The sequence below is a fragment of the Magnolia sinica genome, chromosome 1, assembly GCF_029962835.1.
Source record: "Magnolia sinica isolate HGM2019 chromosome 1, MsV1, whole genome shotgun sequence".
Lineage (NCBI taxonomy): Eukaryota > Viridiplantae > Streptophyta > Magnoliopsida > Magnoliales > Magnoliaceae > Magnolia > Magnolia sinica.
Genome location: NC_080573.1, coordinates 22,938,219 through 22,962,678, shown reverse-complemented (window position 1 = coordinate 22,962,678; position 24,460 = coordinate 22,938,219). Strand labels below are relative to the sequence as shown.

The 24,460-nt window shown below is 39.2% G+C and overlaps 1 protein-coding gene across 2 annotated transcripts; it reads left to right on the top strand.

Annotated features, from left to right (window-relative positions):
- Positions 1-21,295: 21,295 nt before the first annotated feature.
- Positions 21,296-23,583, top strand: LOC131242990 (lysophospholipid acyltransferase LPEAT2-like). 2 transcript variants are annotated; one of them, XM_058242040.1, is made up of 3 exons: positions 21,296-22,211; positions 22,478-23,196; positions 23,273-23,583. In XM_058242040.1, exons 2-3 carry the CDS (start codon positions 22,981-22,983, stop codon positions 23,432-23,434), a joined length of 378 nt encoding a protein of 125 aa, XP_058098023.1. In that variant the 5' UTR covers positions 21,296-22,211; positions 22,478-22,980; the 3' UTR covers positions 23,435-23,583. The 2 variants fall into 2 exon arrangements, with proteins under 2 accessions (XP_058098023.1, XP_058098014.1); XM_058242031.1 differs by having other exon boundaries at positions 21,297-22,211; positions 22,957-23,196.
- Positions 23,584-24,460: the final 877 nt, after the last annotated feature.

Genomic DNA, 24,460 nt, shown 5'->3' with positions numbered 1-24,460 from the left:
TATCACATCGGGCCTTATCAAATGGGCCGAATCAAATGGGCCAAGTCAAATGGGCCAAGTTGAATAGGCCGAGTCGAATGGGCCAATTCAAATAGGCCGAACCCAACTCATCTATTTTTAGAGATCAATATATAGTATTATATAAAAATGAATCATATCAAAAGATCAATTGGACCATACCATATCTAACAATCGTGATAATGATTTCCATGGTTAAATTCCAGTGGGCCCTACCATAGGGTTTATTTCCCATCCAGCCTATTCATAAGGTCACAAAGACCTGAATTTAAAGGAAAAACAAATATCATATTGGTCTAAACTTGGTAGCTCAAGGGTTTTAATGGTGGACGTTCAGACCCACTGTTTTTCTGTAATGTGGTCCACCTAATCCTAGATTTGTCTTATTTTTAGTCTTAAGCCTAAGATGGGCTTGCCAATAGAATGGACGGTTTGGATACAACACATACATCAAAGAGGACCCCACAATCGGGTGCACACGTCACCAAGGTGGGCTCCACATAGCCTGTCACATCAAAGCAGTAACAGGGCTGGTGTGTGGTACACCAGCCAATCTAAATCCTATCACAAGTGGGTCCCACGTGGGGCCCACCATAACGTTTATTTTCCGTCCAACAGTTAATAGGGTCACACCGACCAAAATAAATAAATAAATACATTTTATATTTATCCAAAACTTCTGGAACAAAAGTTCTAACGACAGACGTTCAATTCATCACTCTTTCCTGTCGTGTAGACCATTAGATGTCCCATGTACGGCTAAGTTATGGGGTGCCTCACAACTAAAAGAGGGCCCACCAAATGCACGGGGTTGACGTTCCACACACATCACGGTGGGGCCCACGACTGGGACCCACGGTCCCTGCCCACCACCTAACACAGCAGCAGGACGCTGCTACAGCATCCTCTAGATGTCAGCAGTAGCAGCGCCTGCTGCATGCTATTTTTTTTCCACGGATTTTCCTAGGTGGGGCCCATATCAGGAGAATTCACTCCATCCATTGGATTCTATGGCTCATGACAGACCAAACGAGCCCAATATTCAGCATGTTTTGGTGTGTAGAAACATCAAGGTGGGCCCTAACGAATTTTAACGGTAAGAATCACTGTTTTCTATGCTATGGCCCGCCAAATAATCGGATTGGCTTCATTTTTTGGCTCAACACCTAAAATAAGCTGAGAGATAGGATGGACGGCGTGGATTAGATCCACACATCAAGGTGGGGCCTGCATGAGTGGCCCACCCAAAACCTTTGAATCAAGCTAATATTTTTGTTTTTCACAGGGAGCGTCCAAACCTTGCTGGACGGTTTGGACAGCAGACGTCTAGCAAGTTCTGAGCGGGCCCATCTGGCCATGCTAGGGTCCACCTATATTTGTATTTCTCCATCATCTGGATCCTCCGAACAAAAGGGTAGCAAGGTGGGTTGGTCCCCATGTTTGGACAGCCATGTGGTCCGTTGGATGGACGGTCTGGATATCACATACACTCATCATGTGGGCCACAAAATAAAGGAAGGAGAGAGAGAGAGAGGCACGTGATGGAGGGCTCCGCCACTATGAGCCCTCCCTTTCCATGCATTCAACATACATCAAGTGCGTCCCAATACATGTGGGCCCACCAAATCAAAATCAATGGTGGAGATTCCTTCTCCATCAAAATGGAAGGTCTAGATGACCTCTTTCAAACTTAGAAAAGTAAGCATCATGATGGGGTCCATGGAGAATGGCCCCATCATGGAATGATCATGTGAATCATGATGGGTCATCGGCCACATCTAAGGTCCAAAGTAAGATCCATACCATCAATCGGTAGGCCCCACTTGGCCCATCATCAAAATATGAAATCTAGGCCTATAAAACACCCACCGTTCGATTTTCTTGGTCCGATGGAACGCCGAACTCCTTATGCCTCTCTTTGATGGAAGATGATGAGAAATGAAGGGCTAGGATGATGGATCTTGGGGTAGAAAGTTGGCCACACACAACACACTCTTTTTCTCTCCTTAGAAGTGCTTGGACGTGCACTTTTTCTTCTTTGTTTCTTGGAAAATGTGTAGAGAAAGAGAGATAGAAATGGTAGTCATAAGAGAGGTGATGGTTGTGGGTGATGGATGTGAGTTGATAGATGTACTTGACTTGAGAGTTGACTTAGGGTAGGTTGCTTGACTTGGGGAGAAAGAAAGCATGGGTTGTGTACTTTGATTGATTGATTGATGGATTGATGGGATAGGTTGTAGAGATTCTCTTGGGTTCGTAAATGCGCGGTGTTTCTTCGAGATAAACGCGAGCCCACATCTCCTAGCCAGGGTATCGTATCGGTGTGCAAGACGCGATGATGGTACGGTCGCAATGGTACAAGTCTCGGATTAAGCCAACTTAGATCTACGGGATATGACTTATAGGTCGCGGATTGTTGGAATTCGATGGGGAGGATCGTGAGAGTCTACGGAACGGTATGGATTAGGATACGGGCCTTACACACTATAATGTTTATTAAGCATCTAATATGTTGATAAGGTCACACTAACCTAGATGAAGGGAAAAACAAATATCAGCTTGATCCAAAAAAATGTGTGGCCCATAAAAGGTTTTTAATGGTCAATGACCACTGTTTCCTGTGGTGTTGCTTACCTAAAATTTTTATCTACTTCATTTTTGGGACATGCCATAAAATAAGCTAGTAAAATAGATGGACGGTGTGGATATACATTACATACACTAAGGTCATTGCATACATTAATGTGGGCACTATGGTCAGGGCCGCACCCACATTGCTATAGTTCTGGGCTCAGAACCAAGTTAGCACTAATTCAAGTCACCTTAGAAGTTTTTAATAGTGGGCGTTCAAACACATTTGTTTCCTATAGTGTAGTCCACTTGAGATTTGGATCCGTAGTATTTTTGGGCTCATACATTAATGAGTTGAGAAAGTGAATAGATGGCGAGGATAAAACACATGCATCATTGTGGGGCCCACATGGCTCTTCCAGCAATACACGGTGCTGATTTGCGTGATGTGTAATAGTGTGCACCCTTGACTTTTAGGGGGCCATCATGATGTGTAGGAAATTCACTCTGACCATTCAATGTGCAATCACATGATTTACCCAGGGCCAAAAGATCAAGCCGACTTTTGATTCTGGTGGACCACACCAAAGGAAACAATTGGGAGAAAGTCATCAACCCTTGATTATTACATGACCCATAATGATGATTGTATGAAATCCACTCCAGCCATTAGATGGCACACCAAAATATAGGCCTAGAGCCCAAAAAATAAAGAACAACTATGATTCAGGTTGGCCACACTAAGAGTTACAATTTGGAGGGTAAGAGTTGCCATTTACACTCTTTCCAATCATGTGGTCCATCTGAATAATGGATGAGACTAATTTTTAACCTTAGGCCTTACATGGTGTGATGCACCTTTTAGGCATGGTAGATTTCACAAAAACACCATGTAGGGCCTTCACCCTCTTTTTCCTTCCATTCCCTTAATATTAATTAACCAACAGTTATTAAAGTTGTGACAAACCTAAATTTTAGTTCACTTAAAACTAAAATAAATAGTTAAATATATTTTTATTTTTTATTAAAAAATAAAAACAAGTAAATAGTTAAGTTAGTAGAGACACTTTTGGTCAAGAGAGAGGTCGAGGGATTAACTTTTGCTAGAGTAGTAACAATAGCTTTTTGTCAAATGCTACAAAGATTTCAAATCTTAGATGAGGGAGGATGTGCTCATCCTATCTTATAGGAGATGTTTCCTGCAAAAGAAAAACAAAGGACAAAAAGAAAACCCTAGAGAGAAAGAGAGGAGATTCTATGAGATCTTGATCAGGTAAGCAGCCATTGGATTTTTATTTTATTTTTTTGTTATTTCATTAATTTCTTCTCAATCCATACAATGGATGGTGTGGATCATCCACATGATCATTGTATAGATGCATAAAGAAATTTTAATAAAGAGATGATTTGTAATTTCGAATCTGGGAAATAGTATTTTAGGAATAGATTTAATTACTTGCATCCAAATGTGTTAAGATAGATTTGAACGGATCATTTGATCCTAAGTGCCAAAAGATATCAATGCCTTAAATTTCAGATCAATCCAATCAGTTGATGGGCCATTTTTATCATATTTAACCATAAGAATTATTTATACCTTATATTCTAAAATGGTGATCGGACAGATCAGATCGGATTCCCACTACATATGCTTATTTTAGAATAGATCTAAATTGTTATCCAGAGAGTATGAGTGGATCTGACCATTTGATGGGCCATAAGAATGAAAGGTTGGGATCATATCTATTATACTTTGACTAAATTCTTTTTGGAAACTTAAATTGTTTGGATTTAAGCAATCTATTGATCCATTCTCAATCTAATATTTTGTGATGTCAATGGATGACTTAGATATGTCCTATATGATCAGTGGATCATTTAAAATAAGAAAAATAAGGAAACTAAAAAAGTTAAAAATCTAGATCATTACAAAAATTTCAGCAGAATCGGTTCGACCGGTCGATAAATACATTGAAAATTTCAGTTTTTCTAAACTTTGATATTTCAATTTTTGTGAGTTAAATTAGTGAAAATTTGTGATCATATAAAAATAACAGGATGATTAAATTACTTGATTGATCAAGTGGACCCCATATAATAAGATGACTAACTATAAGTATGCAATTTAAGAAATTCATAATCTAATGGTTGAATTCTCTATGTGGGCTTTCTGAATTAAGAATTTATTAATCAAAGGTGAATAATCAAATACGTTAGAAAGATGCAAATAGAGAGCTAATTAAACTATATAATTAAGTAATTGCTAACTGATTGATCTCAAGGTAATATATCGGGATCCACATCACCAAATTTTAGGTGAGTGATCCCAACATGTTTCCTCTCTATTGTGATTAAATTAGTTATTTGATTGTTTTCGCTAATTGTAATTTCTTGTATTGAATGCTTTGTTTGCTTAAAATTAAAATGACATACACTGCTATATATGTGACAATTATAAATATGATTCATAAATCATTCTCATGCATCCATGTTATGTATTGCATAACTGCGTCGAATACCTGGGGGCATTCCCTTGATGACCTATAGGCACTTATAGTACCAGGTGACTTAGGGGACCATCCCTGGATGCCCACAATATATGGAATCCTGCCAAGAAGTTAGAAGCCTACCCCAAAAGGGAAGAGAAGCGGGTTAATAAAATCCAACTCAAGCAAGTTGATTAATCAACCCACTTGATGCATTCACACATCCATGCATGTCATAACATTCATGCATTTCTATTTTAATTATGATGTGCATGAACCATGATGGGTTCACTTACTGGGCCTGACCAGCTGACGTTTTATTGATGAAAAATTGTGCATATTTTGTGGGAAACAACTGCTCAAGTTTCAAGGCAGAAAGATGAACCAATGGATGATTCACTAGGGCTATGACCCTATCTTGATGAAGATAAGATGAATATATTAAATCACTAACATATTTAATTAAACTCATGTTATTCATTTAGTTATGTCTTTGAACAAATTTTAAGTCGAGTAACTGCAAGTGATAAATAGTTAAAGCTTTTGTTAATAAATGTTTTAATAAAGCCCCAAATGGGTGAGCTGTGATACCATGCTTAACTTTTATAAATGTTATCAATATGTGGATTGAATACCCATAAATGATCGTGATGGTGGATATGTGTCTGTGATTGAAATAAATGAATGTGAGATGTTTTGTTGAAGGTTTGAGTTTGGAAACTTAGTGTGCATTTTAACTAAGCATCTAAAAAACGGTATGAATAAATGGTTTTATACACAGTGTACAAGTCATTTGTCGTAACTCTAGTATGCGGGTGCATACTATGTATTCGAATTTCCAGGTGTGACAAAAGTGGTTGTCGAGTCCAATTAGTTGGGTTAGAGAATACACACACGTATATACATGCGTGGAAACACATATGTACATATGTACATATGCACGTATGTGTGTATGTATGTATCTCTCAAGTTCAACCGATTGGACCACAAGTTATAGTTCACCCAGTCGATGACTTCCAACCAGTTAAGAGCATTTGAAATCCAACCCCTTGAATAGGTTGGCCCAACCATGAGGATCATCTATTTAAAAAAAACATCACCATCTGCTCATTAGATGGACCACAACACATGAAATAATTTTTAACCATGGATAAATAACAAATTATAAGTGTGGCCCACTTGAAAAGTGGATGTGGCTGATTTTTGTTGAAAGCGGTCCTCATAACAGGGGTAACCTATTAGATGGGTTGGACGTTGCACACACATCACAATTTGAAAGTTATTTGTCGGGTAGACTGTATTTTATTGTCCAACCTGTTTGACTTTAGACCTTATATATATATATATATATATAGAGAGAGAGAGAGAGAGAGAGAGAGAGAGAGAGAGAGAGAGAGCTTCCCATGAGGTTGAGCTCTTTGGGCCCCACCATGATATGTGATGGACATTCATTCCATTAATCAGATGCACCCTTCTACGGTGAACCATGAGCCTAAAATCCGGCCAATCCATGACTTAGATGGTCCATACCACATACAATAAGTTGAGAGTGAATGCCCGCCATTAAAACCTTTCTGATTGTCTATAGGGCACAATGAAATGTGATTTAGACATATAACCCATCCATTATGTGTGTCCCACTTGGATGAAGGGTCCCATCAAATTTTAGGCTATTACAAAACTCAACTGGACTCCAAGTACGTTTAGATGTTTTAGGCATGATTTATGATAATTTCAGGTGACATGGCCCACTTGAATTCTAGATATGGCCGATTTTTTGGCACATCCCATAATCATAGGGGACCTACCAAATGTGAGGTGCAAATGTCCATCACACATCACACTGGGCCCACAAAGCTCAACCTCACGGGTGCTACTATTTCACACACACACACACACACACACATATATATATATATATATATATAGAGAGAGAGAGAGAGAGAGAGAGAGAGAGAGAGGGGTAATGATCCTCTGCTTACCCTAGTATGTGCTAAACGTGCGCTGCGTAGCCCACTTTTATTTTTTAAGGGTGCCACCGTAAAGTTTATATATGCAGAATTCACTTCGACTAATGGTTGCTTCATCCGATTAACCGCTGTTAAATTTGGGCTAAAAAATTAGTCTAATTGGTGAGGTGGGTCACACCAAAAGAAACAATTAGGAGAGAGACTTGCACTATTGATTTTTTTTTTAGGTCTCACCTTGCTGATTACGTAAGGTCTGCACAAACCATTAAATGCCACACAAAAATTTAGGCATGTGGCTTTAAAATGAAGTCCATCCATGATTCAGGTGGGCCACACAAAGGAAAAGAGTTTGGAGGTGGGCATCATCCTATTTCAAATTAATCTTGTGGTCCACCTTATTTATTGATTGAAGTGATTTTTGAACCTTTCAATTAATATTGATTCACACACCTAATGGTCAGAGTGGATTTCCCACATAAAAAGATGGTGGGCGCACCCCATCTGGCGACCCCTTTGGTAACATAAAGACCTTCCAGGCTAGGCGACTGGGTAAAGCAGAGACGCGGATTGCAAATGACACTGCCGGTAACAATGGCAATGAACTGTGGGCACACCATCATGTATGTGTCTGATCCATTCTGTCCATCGATTTTGCCAGATGATTTTACGGGATTAGGCTAAAAAGGAGACTGATCCAAACCTCACATGGACCACAAAATAGAAAAAGTGGTGATTGAATGCTCGCGATTAAAATCTTCTTGGAGGCCATAAAACTTTTGGATCAAAATGATATTTTTATTTTTACTTAATTCAAATCTGTGTGACGTAATCAATAAGTTGGACAGTAAATAGACATTATAGTGACTCCTAGGAAGTTTTTAATAATGGAAGTTTAGTCATCACTGTTTTACTGTGGTGTGGTCCACATGAGATTTTTATCCACCTCATTTTTTAGGTTGTGCTCTAAAATAATTATCCAAAATGGATGGACGGCATGGATAATATGCGTAGATCTTTGTGGGGCTCGCAGAGCACCGTCCAGTATCAACCACTTTCCATAACCACATTACCCATACGCAATGGCTCCGTTCGTAGGGATCATCTCTCTCGGTATATGTTTATGCATGAGCAGGTCTCATGTCCAGCTCATTGGACCACAAGTTATAGTCTGCATGTTAGAATACTTCCATCATGTTAACTGAACGACAAATCAAATATATTTAATAGCCTATCCCCACGAAAAGGATCGGTTTATGAAAAACCAGCTCCGTACATTCATCAATTAGGCCACACAATAAAAAATGTTATGTATAAAATAAGGTTAAAACAAATGTACCAGACAGATGAGCCGAGCAGCCAGACTTGATGATTATGGATTGCTTGAGGGCTAAAAAAATCACCCCGACCTTTTGAGCCAACCAATGACTTTGGAAGTCGGTCTTGTTCGCCGACCTCAGGAAACGACCTCGACCTCGAATACCAACCTCGGCCTCGAGTACTAATATCGACCTCGGCCTCGCGTACTAACTTCAACCTCAGATATCGACCACCAGCTCGGAATAGAAATACCCTTATAATATATAAAGATAAGATTACCCTCCGAGGTCTTCGCCAAGGATCATGCCAATCAATGATATTCTTGGAGTTAGAGTCCGACTCTAATACGCGCCTCAAATCAACTTAGATATCTAGACCGCTTAAAAAGCCTATAAATACACACTATGCCATAGGTAAAGGTACACAACAAATTTTCTGATTCTTTTACTCTTTCTGCAGACCTATCCTGACTTAGGCATCGGAGGGTCCCCAGCCTTAATCAGTGCCTTCAGTGCATTCTGTTGTATCTCAATTAATTGCAGGTACTCACGGCTCGTTGGAGGTGAGGCGGGATCGACCAGATTTTTACATTAACAGTTTTGCGCCGTCTGTGAGAACAACATCAAAGTTGTTTCCATCTCACCAAGGTTCCGTAATGGCAAAAGGAAGAAAGAAGACCTTGACGACCATCACTACAACAGCTCCTACACTAGTCGCTTACATGACAGTCGAGCAGTCCACAAATCTTTAAGGTTCGCTTTCACAACACGATGCTGACTCTGCTCTTCCAGCACCTGTTCATCGATCTCGAAATCGAGGTAACATGCTAGTCTCTCTGGAGAATGAGGTCGAAGCCTTAACTGGCAATACGACCTACTAATCCAGATACCGAAAAGGTAGAACTCGCTCCCCAACCACAGACCAAAGGCAGGCGCACTTGTCTAGCAATCCCGACCTCCGTAGGCTCCTCATAACTCGTGTGAGGTCAAGCAATATCCAAAGCCCGAGGAATCACCTTCAGAACATCATACCGATCCCATTTCAGCGATGGCCTTGGGTAGGCCCCGCAATAGAGTTGGTCCTCTCATCTCCCTAAAGAATCAAGTCGAGGCCCTGACCAGCAACGTGGAATGAATAATGCGCATATTAGAACGTAACACCCCCTCCTCGACTAGGGCGCGACATTGGGAGCAGCATCTGCCCATTCTCGACCTCTACGATCGACTGACACGAAGCAAGTACATCCCCACGCAAACCCTGAAAGCAACTGAGCTCACCGAGTTCGATCTGCGCCACACCCTTGAGAAGAAGAACCACCATTCACTGATGGCATCATGGGGGCTTAGCTCCCGTCTAAGTTCTGGATGCCCCAAATTGCTCTCTACTTTGGATCCAAAGACCTGTCTAAGCACCTCGAGTCCTTTAGAGTCTGGATGGAGCTTCAAGGCACCTCGGGCCCCGTGATGTGTTGAGCATTCTCCCCAACTTTATCGGGGACGACGTAGAAATGGTACGAACACCTGAAGCCGAAATCTATTAGTTCTTTCACTCAACTTAGTAAGGCTTTCATTACTCAGTTCATCGGTGGGAAAGACAAGAGAAAGCCATCAACCTACCTCCTTACAATCACTCAGAGGGAGGACAAGCTATTAAAAGACTACACATCTGTTTCAATGTAGAAGCTGTCCATGTCGACAATTAATCCGATTAGATAGCTCTAGCCGCCATGGTAGCCGGCCTTAAACGAGGAAAGTTCTTATTCTCTATTGATAAGAACCCATCGAATACCCTCGCCGACCTACTTAAATGAGCTAAAAAATATTCCAATGCCAAGGAGTTCTTTAGTTTACGAAGAAGTACTCGAGGAGGAAACAATTCGACTAAGGATAGGAAGCAAAGGGAAGAAGGGGAGTCGTATGCCGCTAACGCCAAAAAAAAGAGAGCACGACCAAGACCGAGACCAGCGTACCAGCCGACATTCGGAAAGTCGCTTCCATCGCTACACTCATTTGAACACCAAGCCGGAGTAAGTACTTAAGGAAGTTAGGTTGAGCAAGGAAACCTGACGACCGAGCTGAACCAATCAACTAAGCTCGGTAATACGGCTCATCGACGAATCCCGACCTACTCGACAAGGGCGACCTCCATTCTCAAATGGAAAAAGATGCTCAGGATACTACTGTTATTTTACTATCTACTATGCTCATGCATTCTAAATAAAAGAGATTTCCCAGGTCAGGGGAAGAGAAATTCTTTTAATGATTTCTCAACCATCCAAACTACATGATGGACTACGAGGACTTCCCTCAATGAAAGGGAAGAAAGTCCTCCACTGAGTTTTACAATGAAAGAACCTCCTCGGGTCAGGGGAGGAGAATTTCTTTCAAAATTCAACTATCTAGTATACACGATCGACTATGAGGGCTTCCCTTAGTGTAAGGGAAGAAAGTCCTCCACTGTGAATTCTACTATGAAAGAACCTCCCCAAGTCAGGAGGAGAGAATTTCTTTCAAAATTTGACTATTCGAGCTATATGAACGACCAAAAGGACTTCCCTCAATTTAAGGAAAGAAAGTCCTTAGTGCTCGGCTTACTACAACATCTACTATTTGACAGTCTACCTATTGATTATACCGTGCATGACCACCATACATAAAGGCAATAAAATCGAGGAACATACATAGAATGAGCTGACCTTCTCATACATTAGTTCAAAAGTTACTTCTCGAGCTAATATAGTATAGAGCTCGGAAGTAGGGGGCCACTGTTATGGGTAAAATGAGACTAAAACAAATGTATGAGACAAATGAGCCGAGCATCCAAAATCGATGACTATGAATTGCTTGATGGCTGAAAAATCATCCCAACCATTTGAGCCGACCAATGACTTTGGAGGTCAGTTTTGTTCACCAACCTCAAGAGACGACCTCGACCTCGGAGGTCAGCCTCGGATACCAACCTCGGCCTTAGGTACCAATCTCAACCTCAGATACTGACATCAGCCTTAGGTATACCAACCTCGACCTCGAATATCGACCACCATTTCGGAATAGAAATACCCTTACGATATATAGAGATAGGATTACCCTCCGAGATCTTCGCCGAGGATCATGCCGATCGAGGATATTCTTGTAGTAAGAGTCTGACTCCAATACAAGCTCCTCATATCAACTTAAATACGTAGACCGCCTAGAAAGCCTATAAATACACCTTGTGCCATCGGTAAAGATACATACAATAAATATCCCGATTCTTTTACTCATTCTACAGACCTACCCTAAGTTATGCATCAGAGGATCCCCGACCTTATCCAGCGCCCCTAGAATGCATCTCAATTAATTGCAGGTACCCAGTGGCTGCAGGAGGTGAGACAGGATCGACTAGATTTTTGTATCAACAGAAAACAGTGTCTAGACATTGATAAATGGAAAAATACGAGTATAATCTATCCGATGAATAATGAATAATATGGATGATTTTTTTCAACCGATCATCCTTGTGATACATGGGTTGAATAATGAATAATATGGATGAATTTTTTTTTTTTAATTGATCATCCTTGTGATATGGCCAAGCTATTGGATGGGTTGAATATCACGCGAACTTGACATGTTGGTGGTTTTCTGCTTGGTGGACAGTTACTTGTGGTCAAACCAGTTGGACTTGAGACTTTTTTAAAACAAAACATTTGGATGTGGTGCCCACTAAGTTTCCAACATAGGGAAGGGCGTGATGAGAATGATCACCATCTTCCCCGAACAAAAAACGCTTTAATCCACAAGGCTCTTTTAAATTCATAAGAGAAATTTCTCAAATTCATAAGAGAATAAGAAATTTAGAGATATTTTAAAAAACTATTAAAAAAGAAAAAAACTTTGCATATTTAAATACTCTTAAACAAATCCTAAGACGTAATTAGAAAAGATCTAAACAAATAAGCAAACAAAAACTAGAAAATGTATAAATTTTCACCATCCATTGTTTAGAATGTCAATTGATTTATCTATCAAAATGGCACAAAAATGTCAAGAGACTAAAACCCAATTTGAGTCGACTTCTTGTTCAGTGCACCGCCGGTGCACGTGTACTGTGTACACTGGGACTGATTATGGAGCCCACAGTGATGTTTTTGAGAAATCTACTCCGTCTGTTCATTTTGTCAGCCCATATTAGGGTCCAAATGGGGCCCCTAGTCAGAAATCAAGCAGGTCTAAAACTCAAGTGGGCCACCCTCAGGCGAATATCCAATTTAACCATTGATCTTGATGATCCAAGGGTTGAAATTTGGCATGTGCGGTTAATTTATGATATATTAACATGGTGTAAGTTTTCTCATTAAATGGATCGTGGGAACCATGTGATCTAGAATTCAGGGTCTAGGTTAATGGCATTTTCATAATTATTGTTGATCTAAGAGTTTTGTGGAATCTAATGGTTCTACATGATTATATGCACATTTCCAAACAATTCTTAAAAAAGAACTTACGTCTAAATCATTATGGATAAGGAGTTATTCATCAATTCGTTTAAGGAAAGGTACGTATGTCAAATCATATAATGGATGGTCTTGTCTTAAAATAAAGGGTTAGATGGCTTGATCTATGAATGAAGATCATTCCCAACGGTTAGATTCATGTCAGGGAATAGATGTAAGGTTAGGATCGTCAGATTGGTATCGTACACATGTACATATTATGTTACTTTCTATGGTAACACTCGAGAACTTTCAATACTCAGGTATTGAAATGTTCGGGGTGTTACAAATCCCCTGAGGTATCCAAAGTATAACAATTCATCTGTGATAGCAAAAGTTTCAATGTTAGTACACCATTGTGAATCAGAGACTACAAGTAGGTGAAATTCGTGAATCAGAGACTACAAGTAGTTGAAATTCAGAGAAATTCTCATTAGGTAGTGTAGTCTCAACACATTCTGAAGTTTCAGACTTTAATTCAATTTTCAACTCCTCCTTTAATGGTAAACATTTGGGACCTGTGAAATGATGTTCTTCAGAACGATGATTTCCTCGGTCAGTAACAACTACCAAGGTATTTTCTTGTAAGTCATCTACTATTTCTTTTATCATATTATCATTAGAATCTACAAAGTGTGCCAAGCTATCTTCCAGAGACTTGAGAGGGGCTCATTCTCCGCATTGAGGTCTGTGATGATATGCCCAAGGACTCCTTTATCGTCTTTGAAAATAGAGGGAAGCATACTCTCTTGCTCTTCATCTCAATGAGAGTAAATCATCACCGGATACATCTCGCCTTGCCCTGCATGGACAGATTGAGGATCAATAGGCGAAGATTTAATGTGAAGACACAGTTCCTTGATACTAATCAATAGAGGCTTTGTATTGTCAAAGGGTGGCTGCTCAAATGATGACCTCCATTGGGTAGTTTCAAATACCATAGTCATATCAAGCAAGTTGTCCATCTCCCTAATCATATTATAATCTAAATCGGGAGAGTGGCCCGAGCATGCCTCAAAGAGTCGTGAGGTTCACTTTAAATGGGCTCATCCTCCACATTGGAATCAAGCGTGTCATATAGGTGCAGTGGATCAACATCACTATATTGGATCTCTCCTTAACTACAATAGGCAATGAGCGCCAACGACAGCGCTGATTTCATCTTCTCAACCTCTGTCGCATCCGCCTCGAACAAGAGTGGATTTGGACCAGGAGTGGAGACATTCTTCTGAGAATATGCCTCCCTGGCGGGTGGAGGCTTCCGAAGAACCTCCGAGAATAAGCCCACCTAAAATAAGATTTGAATTGTCTCTTAAAAAAAATCAATAACGAGTTGAGAGTATAGATAAAATCAAATCAATAAACTTCAAAAAATCAAATACAACAAATAAAACGCTTGATATGGAGGTACACAGAATGTTTTGGTCATATATCAAAACTACAGATCTCACCTAAAACACACGTCGAAAGTCTGCATTTCCTGGCAGGTCCGTCTGTTTGCAAAGGTGCATAAGAACCAGTAAAGCTCACTGTTAAACGCTGATTTTTTTAAGACCGAATATTTAAAAGATGAAAATTTTGATCTACAACTAGAAGTCCTAGTTGGCATAGGCATAGGTCAATACTAATTTCTATTGGAAAGAAAATGATACATAAACCCCATGTTTTTTTTTTCACAGAATTTGCCCTCTTTCTAGTTTTCTTTTTCCCTATATAAATAAATAAATAAATATATATATATATATATATATATATATATATATATATATATATATATATATATATATATATATAAAGAGAAGTCCCAAACTGTGCATGCAAAAGAGAGCCACATATATCTGTTCCCAGTGGGAAATGCATAAAAGATCAAGAGAGGAAAGGAGATCCCACCTTAATTGCTTTCAAGATGACAAAGAAGCCCCACAATCAAATGATGCAAAAATATGTATGTTTCAATATGATTGAACTAAGAGGATGGCTTGGCTACTTTTGACCTGAAATGGTGACAATTACTAAAAGGAAGCCACCAAACACCCACCCTGATTGATAGAAACACCCACCTTTTCCACATTTGGAAATACAATAGTTCAAAGATGCACTTCCATAACCAGAAGTAGAAACAGAACTGTTACCTATCAATCTTGATTTCCTTCGTCTTGAAAACGTCCAAGCCGACCTGCAAAGAAAGGTGAGGCAAAGGTCACCTAACAAGCAACAACTTGCAAACAATGGTTTAAGGGATTGTTGTTTTCCTTTTTAGTTTGTAATTTTGTGCTATCTGGGCATGTCTTTTAATAAATTCATCATTACCTTTCAAAAAAGAATGATAGAAGCAAATACATCAAGGCACAAGTTAATTTCGAAGGACAAAAGTGAACACACCCACAACAAACATATTTCAAATATGCAAAATAGTGTTATGTTCATTGATGGGAACTGTCAATTACATTTGCATCAGCTCATCATTCCATGTAATGTGTTCGCACATATTTCAAGTTAGCTTGCGCACATTTCATTTGCATTAGCTCGTAATATATTCACATACATATTTCACTAATGGGAACCATTTCCTAATTGTCAAGTTCGTTTGCATTAGCTTACCGCTCCATGCATTAATATATTCATCAGGGATTCTTTTCCTTTATGAAGATTATGACTGCCAACTTTTTCATCAAGCTCATAATTGAGAAACAATTGTTCCCTAACTAATACATGTTAGAACTGTAGAATGCAACTTCAACTTCATATGCAACTATGAACAAAGGAATGGCATCACAGACAAAATAAGGAAGATTATACCATTGCTTGGTTGTTGCTGACAGAGCCATAAAAATCGTCTGTTAGAAAGACCAGTTAATAGTGAGCAAGATAGGAAAATATTTTATTAGTTGAATAATAAGTGCACACTGGATGGTAATGCAATTGAATCTTCTTCTTCTCTTTTGAATATGACAGAAATTGGTGAATCTACATCCTCTGTTAAACACAGCTATTTTTTTTATACAGAGGAGAACTTCGATAGCACAATAGTTAATACACTTGTATGAAGTGGTGCATAAGGACCCATAAGACAATGCATTGGGAACTCAGACCTGTCGTGCCACACGTACATGAGCTTTATTGCCCACGCATATGCGTTTAGCAAAGCTCAACAAAGATATATAAGTAAAGGGAAATTCAAAGTAAAAAAGCAATGTCCATAAATAATAATAATAAATGAAGATATTATCAGATGCAGGAAAAAAAATAAAATCAGCACTGCAATTAGACTTCATTCAAAATTTTTGGAAGAGATTCGGGATTCTTAAGAAAGGAAATAAATCTTTTTTTAACAAGTGTTTTCCTTTTTTCTTTTTTGACTTTTCATAAACTATAGAATCATTCATGAATAAGTTGTGAATTAATCAATCATCATTGTATCCTTGTCCCAAATTTTAGGAATCCTCTTCCGACAATCATTCAGATTAAATGCCCTATCTTTGCTCAAAAAACCTGTAGTTGGTATTGGATTATGACCCCACTAGATTTTTAAAGAACATCTTCCTCCAAAACACAACATCCAAGTCCATGCAAGTACAAAGATCAAACACAGTTCTTCAAAAGCCATGATATTAGTGTCAAGACCATCATCTCGTAAAGGCTTTTTTGCCCTTATGAGATGAAATTATAGCATTCAGGGTATAGACTGATTGAGCAAAAGATGTATGCTTTGATCTGCAAAAGAAACAGTCTGATGTGAACCAATGCAAGCCTGTGAGTATTTATGCCTATGAATAGAACTCCATTAGGAATGAAATACTCGACGAGACTAACTCCAATTACTGAAGAATAAAGAAAAAAGGAATGACTAATGGAAAGGTTGGGCCACTCTTTCTATTACGATTACTGATACAAACTCACTACACGGTGACCATCTCAGTCACCTATCAATAAGCCTAAACCCATCTATATAGATGCTAGTCAGGTTGGAGCATATCCAAACGGTCTAGTACATCAATCCAAACAATTGATGGAGCATAGCCAACATTTAAACATAATAAATCCAAACAGTCTAGTGCATCAATCCAGACCATCCAAATCATGGGCCTGTTTTGCATGGAGCATAGCCAAAATTTATACTGATCAGACGATCCAATTTATTTGATGTTGGCCATTGAATTTGGACCGCTGTCCATTTTATTTTAACTAACCATTTGAAGGCTAAAACTGGATGTTTCTTAATTAGTGTGATTTTCAAGGAAGGCTCCATCCACAATGGGACCTCCAAATTGGAAGGTCTAGATTAGTGTCACATGTATGGTGGATGAGTCGCCACCATTTGGGAAGTTAAAATGTACACATATCAGAGGGTAGCCCATGTTACATAATGCATCAAGTGTTAAGAAAGTGTATTACCTATTTCACTCTTTGCAACACATCTATTGCAGGAACGGCTAAGTAGCCAGGAAGATGATGTTGGAACCATGGATGTTGACGAATCTCAGGAATTGTCATCAGCTTAATTGGATCCACAACAAGGATCCGGGTGATCAAATCACTTGCTCCAACAAACAAATGGCTAGGAAGGGTACATTTTCCACTGTGATGACAAAGAAGGTAACAAGCATATAAAGCAACTTGCATCTAAAAATACTGCATGTATTAACAATTAAGGATTTTCAAATCTTACAAGGAGAAGAGCTACTCATTTGCAATGCTCTTTGTGATACAACTCTCTCAATACTCTTCTGAGTTGTTGCTTTCATTTCTCCCTCTTGAATTTATCTAATCTCATGCAGAGCTAAGAAAATTCATAGAAAACTACACTCTTCCCAAATGCTTTCAGATTCTCATAAAGAAACTGCCAAAACAGAAAAAAGTCCAATTTCCATCATTTAATATTCACCACAGAATATGAAGACAAAGTAACTTCTGATATGACTTGCCATTACCAGCCCATTCTACTTTGCTTTTTGCATTTTTTGAGAACCCAAGAATATATGTTTTCCCAGATTTCAATTGACATGCATTAACAGTATTCTAGCACTTGCTAGTCGCTGTTAGAGACAAAAAAATAAAAATAATAATAATAATAATAAATAAAAAAGAATCCTTCTCTAGGCTTGCACGAACCAATATCTCCTTGGCTCCCTCATGTTTCTTTCTCAGCATGTTGCTTATCTGCATAGACAACATCAGCATCCTCCACAGATCTTTAACTACAACTTAGCAACAGTACCCACAGATTTTGTAGTTTCAGACATAAAGAATTCAGTTTAGCTAAGAGGAAGTGACAAAAAATAATGATGAAGCATTAGCATTCACATCGAGAAGTAGCTGGCAAATAGCATATACACTTTTTCCAGTTCCACCTTGAAACTAATGCAATTGCAATTTGAAGCACAGACCTTCAATGTGAATGCTACGGGATTGAATACAATTTGGTCATCTTCACTTCTTTGAGATATAACTGCAATTCAAGTTGATAACATCCAAATGCACCCTAAATGTAATATGAAATCTGCGGTCACAATCAACATAAATATCTACCAAGTGTACAGCTGGGAAAACACTTCATTGAAGTCCTACAAAGAAAGCTGCATAATAGCATTGTCTTTCACACAGTAAGTCATATATACTACATTCCTATTCCAATAAGTCATATATATCACATGCCTATAGTATGAATATGGAAAGACAAAGAAGAATATGGACAACTCTAAAAGACACCCCAATTCGGGGTACACATTCAAATCTGTAAGCCGTAAAATCCCCAAATCCCTAAATGAGGGTCCACATCGAATCGGGAATCGATAAATTACTAAATCTCCAAATTCCTAAATCGGCATTGAGAGAGAGAGAGAGAGAGAGAGAGAGAGAGAGAGAGACCTTGCGTTCGTGAATGTCTTCAACCGAGCTTCAGAGAGAGAGAGAGGGCATGCGTGGGTAGGGAGGGCCTCTGGATAGAATCTGGCGACCAGAGCTCATGGGGGTGTCTGGCTGTGATAGGGTTAGGGTTTCGTCTCCCTCCCTTCTTTGGATCAAACTCACACACACAGGGAGAGAGGTTAGGGGGCGGAGAGAGGGGAATCGTGGGTGGGAAGAGAGAGAGAGAGAGAGAGAGAGAGAGAGAGAGAGAGAGAGGGGCGAGCGAGAGAGTGACGGGGAGAGAGGAGAGGATTAGGGCGAGAGAGACGGATAGAGGAGGGTCGGGAGAGAGAGAGAGCGGATTCGCGCTGGGAAGTTCCTGCGCAGGGACGCGGATTTCCTGCGAAAACCTTTCGGAGGAAGTTCCTGCGCAAGGATTTTAGGTGGGGCCCGCTGCGATGTTTATGAGAAATCAAAGCCGTCCATCCGTTTTTCGACCTCATTTTAAGAGATGCTACCAAAAATGAGTAGGATCCAAAACTCCAGGGCAATAAGAGATGAAACAGTGGGAAAAAGAATGCCTACCGTTGAAACCCTCATAGGCTATACCATGCTGTTTATATGCCATCTAAACCGTTTATAAGGTCATTTTCAGATAAAGATAAAGTGAAAAAACTAAAAAAAATTATATCGTTAAAAACTTTTATGGACATAAAAATATTTCAAAGGTAGTCACTAAATGTCCACTATTTCCTCTCTTGTGGCTCATTTGAGTTTTTGATCCTCCTCAATTTTGATCCCACGTCTTAAAATGAGCTTCAAAAACCGGATAGAAGGATTAGATTTCACACAAACAACTAAGTAGGACCCACACAGAATCTTGCACAGTAACTTCCGGTGAAAGTCTTTTGCAGGAAATCCGCGTCCCCTGCGCAGGTATTAAAATAGGGGTCTACAGTGATGTTGACTAGAAATCCAACTTGTCCATCCATTTTTTGAGCTCATTGTAGGACACTCGAATAAAAATGAGAAGGATCCAAAACTCAAGTAGGACGTATGAGATGAAACAGTGAGGAAAGGAATGCCTACCGTTGAAACCTCCCTAAGGCTCCACCTTGATGTTTATATGTCGATGTTTATATGTCATTCAAACCGTTTATAAAGTCATTTTCAACTGTGGTCACTAAATCCCCACTCTTTCCTCTTGTGTGGCCCGTTTGAATATTTGATCCACATTATTTTTGGTCTAATGTACTACAATGAACTCAAAAAATGAATGAATGGGTTGGATTTCTTACAAACATCGCAGTGGCCCAACCCAGAATCCTTGCGAACTTAATGCAGGGGACGCGGATTGCGTTTCCCCCGCCGACGGTAATCCGGGCGGGCGGGGCTCTGTGGGGCCCAAAGTGATGTAAGTGTTTTATCCAAGCCGTTCATAATTTTTCTCAGGTAATTTTAATCTATGACATAAAAAATGAGGTAGTTTCATGGCTAAAGTGGACTACAAAGTGGGGATTTAACTTTCACCATTAAAAACTTCTTGGGAGCTGGAGAAGTTTTGGATCAAACTGATATTTGTGTTTTCACTTCATCCACGACTGCATGACATTATTAATAGGTTGGATGGTAAAAAAAACATCATGGTGGCCCTTAGAAAGGTTTCAACGTGAGCGTTATTATCATTGCGGCTTTCTTTGATGTGGTTCACTTAAGCTGAGGATCTGCTTCAGTTTTCTATCATACCTTAAAATGATATGAGAAAATCGACTAACAGTGTGGATAAAACACTTACATCACTTTGGGCTTCACAGAGCCCTGCCTGGATGGATTACCGTCCGGGCGGGGGTAGGACGCAATCCGCGTCCTAATGCAGGGGGCTTTTGGGTTGGCCTGATTTGATGCCTATCAGATTTTGGGTTGCACTGAAACTCATGCAGTTCGATCAGATTGTGGACAAACATGCGAGCACTACTCATGCCTACAACACATGACTAATTAGGCAGTGATAATTAACATCACTAAAATTCATCTATGTTTCATCCTTTATTTATAGCAGTTATATCCATATGTCTCATGAAAGGTCACACACTTGTATTGTACATGATGTGTCCTGATGACACTAGAGCACTACTTGATTAATGCTTTTAAGCAATTTTGGCTGTGGACCCACCTTCTCTCTGTAGGTGATTTGCCACAATGTTAGCTCATAGGCTTTCTCTAGCCATCTAGAGTTTAGGTGGTTGCTGTCTTAACAAGCCTATTTGGCCTTTTTTCCTATAGTAGAAGCTGAAGGAAGTTCTGCCTTCTTTATGCGGTGTGCCCATTTGGGCTTCTTGTCACGAATCAGGTAGGGCCCCTACATTAGGCTGGTTCACTCACCAAGTGTGCCCGATAAATGGACTCGCATGGTATTTGAACAATCTTTGTCATCTCCACAAAGCTGAGTGGAACTGGTGTACTGGTTTGTCCACAAAGCAAGTGGACCTGGTGTGCTAGCTCGAACATTATGTTTGTTGCAGTGGACTCGGCTGTGTTGTTTTTCTGTTTTTCTGTGTTTTGATGCTGGGAGCATTGTAAGGCGAAAAGGTAGAATGCGTAACCACTGCAATGAAAAGGAAAAGGAATCAGCTGAGTGGCATGGGGTGACACAACAGTATCGGTGCCTGTTTGCCGTGGGTGAGCCTACAAACATCCGGTCTACAATTTGGGTGGGTGATGGAATGGGGTCCTGCTACATCACCATTGCAAATGTAAGATGTGAGCCTGATTCACTCCTGACCATGGATCCGATGGTGAATGGATTATAGCCTGCAAAATTCATTGCCAGGGAGCCAAATGCACATGGAGTAGGCAGGTGAAAGGTGAACTTGGCATATGATCCATCCAACTGGTGGTTCCCCCCTCTAATAAGCCAAAAAAGATCGGTGCACAAGGATGAATAGTTCACCCAGGACACTAAAAAATGATGATTTTGTTTTTAATTTTTTTTTTAATCATGGGGTTGGCAGGTGCTTGAACAATGAAAACCAACTTGTAGGGATGGTGTAGATAAAACCATTCGACTAAAGTATCTAGAGTTCTAAAGAAAAAGGAACAAATTTTGAATTTTCAAATATGAAAAAATCCTTCCAATTTGATATGTTTCTACAATTAAATAATTTTTTCTCCATCCTCATTTGTTTCATTTCTTTAAATTATATAGAAGGGAGTTATTTGATACTTTGGTAGAATATGCCAATATGATTCACTAGAATAAGCTACAGGTTGTTATTGTTTTTTTTTTTTCTTTTTTCTTTTCTTTTTTCTTCTTCATTTATAAATAGTAATTTTTGTGCCCTCATATTTATTTCATAGCTTTTGGTTAACCGAACTCATTTTCTAGAGAATTTTCTGGAAGTTACTAGTTATAGGTTGACTATATACAATCAGATTGATGATTATGGGCAAGAAGAGAAGTGGAGAATGCAGAAATAGGTCTTTGCTTTCATTGATGTTGAGAAACTTGGATCCATCACATTTAGACAGGTAATCTACTTGATTTTGTGCCATTTAATAAAAGTCATTTCTTGTATAGGTTCCTCAAATGAGTTCTACAAAATCCACTTTTTTGTCTTTTTTATTTTTTGAAACTTTTTAGAATTTGAAAAAAAAAAAAAAATGCTTCACACAAATCACTACATCCATTTGTAAAGTTTTCAAAGAAGCTTGACGTGAATTGCAGGCAACAATCTTTTATTGTGAAAACAGTATCAAATCATTTGTGATCAGCATTACTTGTGTGCTTTCGTCAGCTGTTCCTGTGACAACAGGCGTATCACACGAAGAGGAAACCTTGACGAAATTGCCTACATGATGAGCTGCACTTCTATTGGACATGGCAAAACACCCGTCGTTCAGCCATTTTGTTGGTTGGATATCTTTGATAGATCACTTTCCGCAAATTGCATGGATTGGGAGATCCTAGCCACCAAGATGATGGATCATTTTCACTATCATAGACTATTTTGCCAACATTCCTCAAAAATCAACTATTACACTGATTGGATGCATTAGCAGGAATTCCCAACCGGGACCCCACCAAATGATCTCTCTAGGTCACTGTGCCGATGTCCAATTTGAGTGTAGTTCACATTCAAGGAAACCTGGTACTCTGCATACAGGCTAGGTCTCCCATTTTTCTAGTAAAATGTTCTTGCCAAATCGAGATTCAAGCTCACAGCATGACCCATTGATGAAATTTTGAGATTGTTTCCAATTGATTACCCCACAGTTCTTGCTCGGATCAGCCCGTATAATGAAGCAGCCATTGTTTCAGCAAGCTTGCATAGCAACCTTTAATGATTGTGATGACAAAGGCAAGGGTTACATCACAAAGCAACAGGTAATATCTGCTCTGTTGTTTTCCTGTAACAAGCTTTTTGCCTATTTTGTCCCCTTGTCTCTGATCCTATTGTGTGCACCGTTGGGAGATGCCATCCATTCTGCAATGCTGAGCATGAATGACGATAATGTAAGTATGCAGAAGCAACTGCTCTTATATTCCACCATCCCTAATTGGGTTCTGAAACAATTGTTCATGGATGCAGGTATCTGAGCTATTCAACTTGTTTGAAAGTGACAATGACGGTGCTATTAGTTCTAGCAATTTCATGGCCTTCCTAAGAAGGAATCCACTGCTTGTTGCGCTCTTTGCTTCTAATTCGATGCATTGTGGCTTGATAGAAGGTGGAAAGCTAGTGATTGCATGATGATTATATGGGCATATTAAAGTCCCTGTGAAATGCTCGATGATTGGCTTCTAATTCAACGTTGTGTGACTTACAATAGGTGGGAAACTAGAGGTTGTATGATGAACATATGGGAATGTGATTAAATGAAACGATCGATGTTTGGCTTATGTTGAAATGAAAGTCCTATAACAAGGCTATTACTTTTGATAAATTTTATTTTATTTACATAACCAAAAAAAAAAAAAAAGCTGATTGGAAATTCACACAAATGATGATTGCTTAGGTTCTGTTATTTTCGTGTATTACAACAAATTGGCCAAAAAAGGGAGGGAAATACATCATATACAAATGCTTTCTCTATATTACAGCACACTTGTCTCTAGTTTTGGATTCCGACTTTGATGAAGAGCTATTGTTACTCCTTGGCCCCTGCAAGAAACAAACATCTCTTGTAAAAATGGCACATTTGTGGTTACATTCAATATGGGTGAGAGAAAGGATTATTGAAGAATAATTTTACAACAGGCCTGAGATGGCTCTATGCATGGAAGTGAAAAGAATAATATGCAGTAGCAGCATGCTCAATCTACGGATGATATTTGTACCTAAAAGTAGCACGAAATCCGTAGCAATATGCTAAAACTTGCAGTAGGTACAGATTCTAGAAATATAGCTACGGCTAATATCCGTAGCTATTTCCTACAGTTTGAAACATAAGCATTGTAAAAATGGTGTCTCTTACCATTGCTGGTAAATGTCCTGATTGATCAACTCATCTAAACTAATATTACAAACCCATAACAGTAAGGATGAACTTGAAAAAAGGAGAAATAATGCACGAAAAGAAGAAAGAAAAAACCACAACAAAAGAGATAGAGTAGACAACTTACTTTAATTTCATTTTTTAAAACTTTTCCTTCTTTTCTTCTCTGTTTAATCTGTCAAAACAAAGAAGGGATTGAGAAAACAGAAGTAATGAAGATAAAAGTAAACCCAATCAATAGACTAAAGAAAAATGCAACAATGAAATTAAAATTCCAAATG

Bases quoted from the DNA above. Each gene is read 5' to 3' on its own strand.
- LOC131242990 (XM_058242040.1), top strand. From the start codon at position 22,981: ATGAAGCAGCCATTGTTTCAGCAAGCTTGCATAGCAACCTTTAATGAT. The intron at 23,197-23,272 runs GTAAGTATGCAG...TCATGGATGCAG, and splicing joins TGAGCATGAATGACGATAAT to GTATCTGAGCTATTCAACTT.